General features: G+C 47.7%; 1 protein-coding gene across 1 annotated transcript; it reads right to left on the bottom strand.

Annotated features, from left to right (window-relative positions):
• Positions 1-1,012: 1,012 nt before the first annotated feature.
• TIMM8A (translocase of inner mitochondrial membrane 8A) lies at positions 1,013-7,862 on the bottom strand. The gene is made up of 2 exons (XM_072123806.1): positions 7,703-7,862; positions 1,013-1,490 (listed from the first exon to the last, which is right to left on the bottom strand). The coding sequence occupies exons 1-2, from the start codon at positions 7,802-7,804 to the stop codon at positions 1,329-1,331; spliced, it is 264 nt and encodes an 87-aa protein (XP_071979907.1). The 5' UTR covers positions 7,805-7,862; the 3' UTR covers positions 1,013-1,328.
• Positions 7,863-8,703: the final 841 nt, after the last annotated feature.

Here is an 8,703-nt window from a genome sequence, read left to right as displayed (position 1 = left end):
CTGCAATATGTACTTGATTATCATCAATCCCATGCACTACAATGCTACTGTACTTCTCTGCACACCGGCGGCTCGTTCCCGATCGCAGGCGTTTCCATAGAAACGCTGATGCGATCGGGCCGCCGCGGCTTTGTCTGCGTTTGCAAGCGCAGACAAAGCGCCACGTCTGACATCACCCTTAGTGTAAATTCACACTGCCGTGAGCCCGCCGCACCATAGCACGGCGGGCGCGGGGAGAGGAGGTGAGCGCAGCTCACCCCCGCCCCTCTCCATAGGAATTAATGGCACACGGCGCCGTAATACGGGGAAAGATAGGACATGTCCTATCTTTCCCTGGGCTACGGAGCGGTACGGTGCCGTGAGCCCATAGAAGTGTATGGGGGACATATATATCGGCCGTATATACGTCCCCCATACTGTAGTGTGAATGTAGCCTTAAAGTGTTTCAAAAGTGCAAAATGTTGAAGTTTTAATACAAAACGAGACCTGAAAGCTTCAGTTTCCATCTTTTTTTCATCATTCTAAACCCACAGTTTGGTTAGTAATGTGAACAAAGTCCTTTATCTATGTTCGAATACAGCAGCATTTTCCTTGAACATATTTATGATGGAACCATAATATGTGTAAGTAGCATTCCTGACAACAATCTGAACTAATTGCACAGTGAAGTGTGATGCAGTGAGCTCCAGAACGACTCTTTGTCTTCTGTCCTGTACTAAAGTGGTCAGCAAGGAACAGTAGCCTTGGGGGCGCGATCACACGTTCCGCTATCGTCGCGTTCATAACGCGACGCTAGCGCACAGTGGGCGGGGCTCGGGACGATCGCATATGCGTTTCCTGGGAAACGCATGCGATTAATAACCCGATCGCGTGCGTTTCTCTGGAAACGCATATGCGAGCGCCCCAAACTCCGCCCCTTGTGCGCTAGCGTCGCGTTATGAACTCGCCCTGGGGGTAGTTTTTGGAACTAAAGACAGCACTTTGAATTTGGTTTATTAAGAAATGTAAAATATGACAATATTTATACCTTATTTTATTTATAGTTTGTTCAGTCATGTATAAATATATGCAAATATGGCTTGTAAAATATTTATCACATGCTTTGTAATGCATGAACTGAAATAAAATGTTATAGACTTAATAATTATCCTCCTAAGCATTGGTGAACATCATTCTAGACACATCTTGAAAGCCTTGCTGATCAGCTCCGAGCAGTAGAGTCTGCAGTCCACAAACACAAGCAGAAATCTAGCCGACTGTTAGCATTGTACATCATGTTGTCATACAGCGATGTCCTTGACTATCTGTTTAAAAATGAATTCAATCCTTCAGTCTGTAAGGCTTTCTGAAAAAGATCCTCTAGATTTCTGCGTCTGTTCTAATCGGTTCAGGATAAATTGACTTGTGTCTATAAATCTTTCTACACAGTTCACAAAACAGCTCTCGCAACGAGCATCTAGCTTTGGTCCTGGTTTCTCCATACATTTTTCCTGGAAAACACAATACGCAAAGATTAACCATGCTTTACAATGATAACACAACATGCTGCAGGTATAATGCCTTAGACTGCAAGGAATATTTGACATCAATATGGTCATTGTATGGGGGACAAAATTCGATCCTGTTAGCGGAGTACCTACAAGCCTTCATTCCTGTTGCTTCAGTTACGCGGCTGTACTTCTAGGAACTACCAGCTATAGCCATATTAACAGTGCACTGATATCTCCTACCATACCAAAGAGACAAAAACATTGATTCAATGGTTTAAGGCTCCTTTCTGGCAGAGTACAAGGAAGTCATGTGATGGGGGGGGGGGACTTTTACCAATCTTGAAAGCAAAAAGGTTGATCCAGCATGCGGGATAAAAATAAAAACTTGTGTTTTCAATAGGGGTCAATAAAGGACAACTACAGCAGCATTTGTTAAATGAGATGACATTTTCATTGCTAACATTTTGAGGACTGGCCAACATTCTGTTCACTTTTTATTCCATTTTTTTAATGTGATGTAAAATGGTATAAAAGTCACGATTTGGATATTAGTTCTAGGGAAAGGAGGGTGATTTGAATTATACATTTTTTTAATTATTTTTTAATTATTTTTTTTACCATTTTTTTTTTTTTTAGACCTTCTAGGGTACATTAACCCTAGATGGTCTGTATGTTACTACCATGTACTGCAATACTACTGTATTTCAGTATATGGCATTTTTACACAGTATTCATTACAATGCAGCAAACCCCACCTTTGTACGAAGAGGGCTCAGCCCATGAGCCCTCTTCATACACCCACTGCACCTCTGCGCCGTGGAGCGTGAAGGGGTTAAATCCCTCCTACTTTGAACAGCATTACTACTCCTGTCCTACATTATCTGGGCACAGCACTTATTCAAGCAAAAATATAGCATGTCCAGATGCTGGGAAAAATGGAAATTATTATTATTATTTTTTTAGCTTTATAAAGTCTGTCGGTGAATACAAATATTTGCAACATACCCAGCACTGCTACCCCTATCTCTTATATCCGTGACGGGGAACCTTTTGAGCTTGGTGTGTCAAAATTCGCCAAAAAAACGAGCATAACTCGGGTGCTGTGTCACCTTTAGGAAAAACCTAATTTTGTTATAACATGTCCAGCAGCGGCCTCCTCTTACTAATAACATGTCCAGCAGCGGCCTCCCTTTACTATTAACCCCTTAACGCTCTGCGCCGTAGCTCTACGGCACAGAGGTATAAGGGATGTATGAAGAGGGCTCACGGGCTGAGTCCTCTTCATACAAAGGTGAGGGTTTTTGCATAATGCATAAAACCCCCACCGCTAATAACCGCGGCTATTAAACCCCCCCCGCAAAGTCGCCGGCGGCATTTAAAAGACAGCGGCGCGGGCGCCGCCATCTTTTTTTACGATCGCCACGCCCCCGAACGTCATCGGGGGGCGGCGATCGGTTGCCATGTCTTCTTTTGACACGAGGCTATCTGGCAGCTGCAGATTCGTTACAATGAGCCAGTGGCTCATTGTAATGAATGTGCTGCAAAAATGCCATATATTGCAATACAGAAGTATTGCAGTATATGGTAGCAGCGATCTGACCATCTAGGGTTAATGTACCCTAGATGGTCTAAAAGATAGTGGAAAAAAAAAAGAAAAAAAAAAATTAATAAAATATTAAAAATTCAAATCACCCCCCTTTCCCTAGAACTGATATAAAACATAGTAAACAGTAAAAATCACAAACATATTAGGTATCGCCGCATCCCAAAATGCCCGATCTATCAAAATATAAAAACGGTTACGGCCGGCGGTGACCTCCGAGGCGGGAAATGGCGCCCAAATGTCCGAAATGCGACTTTTACAACTTTTTACATAACATAAAAAATGAAATAAAAAATGATCAAAATGTCGCACAGACCTCAAAATGGTAGCAATGAAAACGTCGCTTCATTTCGCAAAAAATGACCCCTCACACATTTCCGTGCGCCAAAGTATGAAAAAGTTATTAGCGTTAGAAGATGGCAAAAAAATTTTTTTCTTTTTTGTACACATTTGTTTAATTTTTTAAAATGTATTAAAACACAATAAAACCTATATAAATTTGGTATCACCGCAATCGCACCGAACTAAAGAATAAAGTAGGCGTGTTATTTGGAGCGAAGAGTGAAAGTCGTAAAAACTGAGCCCACAAGAACGTGACGCACGTGCAGTTTTTTTTCAATTTTTCCACATTTGGAATTTTTTTTCAGCTTCGCAGTACACGGCATGTCTGTACACGGAAAAATGAAAAAGTTATGGATTTTTGAAGTTGGAGAGCGAGAAATGAGCCGAAAAACCCTCCGTCCTTAAGGGGTTAAAATACCCCTAGCGGCCTCCCTTTACTACTAAAATACCCCTAGTGGCCTCCCTTTACTACTAAAATACCCCTAGCGGCCTCCCTTTACTACTAAAATACCCCTAGTGCCCTCCCTTTAAATATAATATAATAATAAACTTACATACTTACCCAGTGATGTCTTCTTCCCTGTAGCTTTACTGCAGGTCTGATGATAATGGGGGCTCGGCTCCTCCAGGTTGCACCGCGCGCCTCGGGTCACGTGACTGACGTGACCTGACGTCAGGTCGCCTCAGTCACGTGACGAGCAGCGCGCATTGCAGCCTGGAGGAGCTGCAGAAGGTGGGCGGACCAACGCGGCGCCGGACAGGTAAGCAGGGGGCAGAAACACAGGGACGGGGGAGGGACATTAACACAGGGGCAGCACATTACACAGGGACATTAACACAAGGACGGGGGCGGGACATTAACATAGGGGTAGCACATTACACTGGGGCAGCACATTACACAGGGAGGGGGGCGGACAGCGGGCGCTGGGCGGCCGCGTGTCAGCAAAAATGACTACGCGTGTCATAGGTTCGCCATCACTGTCTTATATCTATAGCACAGCTCTACTACACCTATCCTAAATACCAGGCTGCTACTGCTACATCACTGCTACTACTATCCTACATTATCTGGGCATCACAGAGCATTACTAATCTTATCCTACACCCGGGCTATAGCATGGCACTACTACTCACTATACCTATACAGGTTAGGAGTACTAGTGCCATGCTATAGCCTGGTATAGCACCTGATGTGGGCACTGCACAGTACTACTATACTTGGCCTGTGTATAAAAGCATAGCACATTACTATAACCTCTTATTCTGAATATAATAGCAAAGCATTACTCCTATCCTGTATATTTGAGCAGAGCACTATTGATCTTATCCCTTGTAGCTTGTGTATACAGGATTAATACTTCTGTCCTACATTATCTGGGTATAACACAGCCCTACTACTCTTATCTGGTAAATACAGAAACAGTACTACTACTCCTATCAACGTCCCTTGCTGTCACTAAGACAATTTCCCATCACTATTCTGTAAGAGGACTCGGGTAATGTCAGCCCTCCTGCGACCCGCAGGGCCCCTGTCTGTATGATGACTCGGGTGATATCAGTACAGTGTGCCCTCCTGCCCCTGCAGTGCCCATGTCTGTAGGATGACTGGGTGATATCAGTACACTGTGCCCCCATGTCTGTAGTTCGGGTGATATCAGTACAGTGTGCCCTCCTGCCCCTGCAGTGCCCATGTCTGTAGGATGACTGGGTGATATCAGTACACTGTGCCCCCATGTCTGTAGCTCGGGTGATATCAGCACACTGTGCCCTCCTGCCCCTGCAGTGCCCATGTCTGTAGGATGACTGGGTTATATCAGTACACTGTGCCCCCATGTCTGTAGTTCGGGTGATATCAGTACAGTGTGCCCTCCTGCCCCTGCAGTGCCCATGTCTGTAGGATGACTGGGTGATATCAGTACACTGTGCCCCCATGTCTGTAGTTCGGGTGATATCAGTACAGTGTGCCCTCCTGCCCCTGCAGTGCCCATGTCTGTAGGATGACTGGGTGATATCAGTACACTGTGCCCCCATGTCTGTAGTTCGGGTGATATCAGTACAGTGTGCCCTCCTGCCCCTGCAGTGCCCATGTCTGTAGGATGACTGGGTGATATCAGTACACTGTGCCCCCATGTCTGTAGCTCGGGTGATATCAGCACACTGTGCCCTCCTGCCCCTGCAGTGCCCATGTCTGTAGGATGACTGGGTGATATCAGTACACTGTGCCCCCATGTCTGTAGTTCGGGTGATATCAGTACAGTGTGCCCTCCTGCCCCTGCAGTGCCCATGTCTGTAGGATGACTGGGTGATATCAGTACACTGTGCCCCCATGTCTGTAGTTCGGGTGATATCAGTACAGTGTGCCCTCCTGCCCCTGCAGTGCCCATGTCTGTAGGATGACTGGGTGATATCAGTACACTGTGCCCCCATGTCTGTAGTTCGGGTGATATCAGTACAGTGTGCCCTCCTGTCCCTGCAGTGCCCATGTCTGTAGGATGACTGGGTGATATCAGTACACTGTGCCCCCATGTCTGTAGTTCGGGTGATATCAGTACAGTGTGCCCTCCTGCCCCTGCAGTGCCCATGTCTGTAGGATGACTGGGTGATATCAGTACACTGTGCCCCCATGTCTGTAGTTCGGGTGATATCAGTACAGTGTGCCCTCCTGCCCCTGCAGTGCCCATGTCTGTAGGATGACTGGGTGATATCAGTACACTGTGCCCCCATGTCTGTAGCTCGGGTGATATCAGCACACTGTGCCCTCCTGCACCTGCAGTGCCCATGTCTGTAGCTCGGGTGATATCAGCACAGTGTGCCCTCCTGCTCATGCAGTGCCCTTGTCTGTAGCTCGGGTGATATCAGTACAATGTGCCCTCCTGCCCCTGCAGTGCCCATGTCTGTAGCTCGGGTGACATCAGCACAGTGTGCCCTCCTGCTCATGCAGTGCCCATGTCTGTAGCTCGGGTGATATCAGCACAGTGTGCCCTCCTGCTCATGCAGTGCCCATGTCTGTAGCTCGGGTGACATCAGCACAGTGTGCCCTCCTGCTCATGCAGTGCCCATGTCTGTAGCTCGGGTGATATCAGCACACTGTGCCCTCCTGCCCCTGCAGTGCCCATGTCTGTAGCACGGGTGATATCAGCACAGTGTGCCCTCCTGCCCCTGCAGTGCCCATGTCTGTAGCTCGGGTGATATCAGCACAGTGTGCCCTCCTGCCCCTGCAGTGCCCATGTCTGTAGCTCGGGTGATATCAGCACAGTGTGCCCTCCTGCCCCTGCAGTGCCCATGTCTGTAGCTCGGGTGATATCAGCACACTGTGCCCTCCTGCTCATGCAGTGCCCATGTCTGTAGCTCGGGTGACATCAGCACAGTGTGCCCTCCTGCCCCTGCAGTGCCCATGTCTGTAGCACGGGTGATATCAGCACAGTGTGCCCTCCTGCCCCTGCAGTGCCCATGTCTGTAGCACGGGTGATATCAGCACAGTGTGCCCTCCTGCCCCTGCAGTGCCCATGTCTGTAGCACGGGTGATATCAGCACAGTGTGCCCTCCTGCCCCTGCAGTGCCCATGTCTGTAGCTCGGGTGATATCAGCACACTGTGCCCTCCTGCCCCTGCAGTGCCCATGTCTGTAGCTCGGGTGATATCAGCACAGTGTGCCCTCCTGCCCCTGCAGTGCCCATGTCTGTAGCTCGGGTGATATCAGCACTCTGTGCCCTCCTGCCCCTGCAGTGCCCATGTCTGTAGCTCGGGTGATATCAGCACAGTGTGCCCTCCTGCCCCTGCAGTGCCCATGTCTGTAGCTCGGGTGATATCAGCACAGTGTGCCCTCCTGCCCCTGCAGTGCCCATGTCTGTAGCTCGGGTGATATCAGCACAGTGTGCCCTCCTGCCCCTGCAGTGCCCATGTCTGTAGCTCGGGTGATATCAGCACACTGTGCCCTCCTGCCCCTGCAGTGCCCATGTCTGTAGCTCGGGTGATATCAGCACTCTGTGCCCTCCTGCCCCTGCAGTGCTCATGGCTATTTCTCGCCGCAGCTTTCCCAGCCAATAGCATCGCTCAGATTCATGAATCCATCTTCCTGCTCCGATTAGTCCCCAAACTGTGCAGGAACCCAACTTGTGTCCCATTTCTTCCCTCGTGAAGTGGCCCCTAGGCAGGGAATCGTTACAGTGCCAGGCATGATCACCGGGAGAATCGCTCGTCTGTGACCCTCTCCTGGCATACACTGCTTCCCCGGTTACAAAGATGAGTAAATACGGTAAATCACTCACCCAACACAGCTCGGTTAGCTGGTGGACGAGTCCTTGAAACCGCTGTTTCTGAGTTTCTGCTTCAATGAAACTCTGTAACTCAGGGTCAGCAGCCGCTTCCATCCTGCGCAGCGCACGGGCTCAATAACCTTCAGCATACCCCGGAACAGGATTGTTGAACTCTACTGTATAATGCGTCTGACGTCAGGGGCCAGCTTTGTGCTCCTAGTGGTGCTGCCATCTAATGGTAATAAATGTGTAGGGCAGCCTGTGCATATAGACTGTTCTACACATTTATTACCACAAGACGGCAGCACCAAGCTGCCACTGATACTACATGGCAGGATATGATACATGGGAAGCCGGTTTGTGCACTACTGTAGTGGTGTAACATATACCAATTTGAACACTTGCCTGCCAAGTGTTTTTCCATCCTTGCCATTCTTAAAACAGGATTTTTTTTATTTTTGCAAGGTCAAAGATTCCTTTTTGGCTTCATTTTTGGCATCAGCTGTTGTATTTTTTTAATGCTGTCACTTTTTCAGAGTATAATCAACTTGATTTTTTTAATGTTTCACTACTTTTGCACAACAATGTATAAGACCGGCTGCACATGAACATGTTCGATCCATCAAAATGGGCCCATATGTTGATCCGGTCCCATGAACTGAGAACAATGCAATATGTGGGAGTTAATAATAATAATAATTATTATTTATTTATATAGCGCCTACAGATTCCATAGTGCTGCACAAAGCTTGCCTAATCGGTCACTGTCCCCATGGGGCTCACAATCTAATCAACCCACCAGTATGTTTTGGAGTGTGGGAGGAAACAGGAGGACCCGGAGGAAACCCACGCAAATGCAGAAGGAACATACAAACTCTTTGTAGATGTTGACCTGGATGGGACTTGAACCCTTTATCACAGTTACATATGATGTAAGGAGTCTGTTGGCTGAATAGCAGTGGCAACACTAACAAATGTGGTATGTTACAGTCCACTGAACTGTGCTCAGTTTG

The sequence above is a fragment of the Engystomops pustulosus genome, chromosome 9 (genome assembly GCF_040894005.1).
Source record: "Engystomops pustulosus chromosome 9, aEngPut4.maternal, whole genome shotgun sequence".
NCBI lineage: Eukaryota > Metazoa > Chordata > Amphibia > Anura > Leptodactylidae > Engystomops > Engystomops pustulosus.
This window is presented reverse-complemented; position numbering and strand designations above follow the sequence as displayed.

Coding starts and splice junctions, on each gene's coding strand:
- TIMM8A (XM_072123806.1), bottom strand. CDS start 7,804: ATGGAAGCGGCTGCTGACCCTGAGTTACAGAGTTTCATTGAAGCAGAA. Junction 1,491..7,702: donor AGCTAACCGAGCTGTGTTGG/GTGAGTGATTTA, acceptor TGTGTTTTCCAG/GAAAAATGTATGGAGAAACC.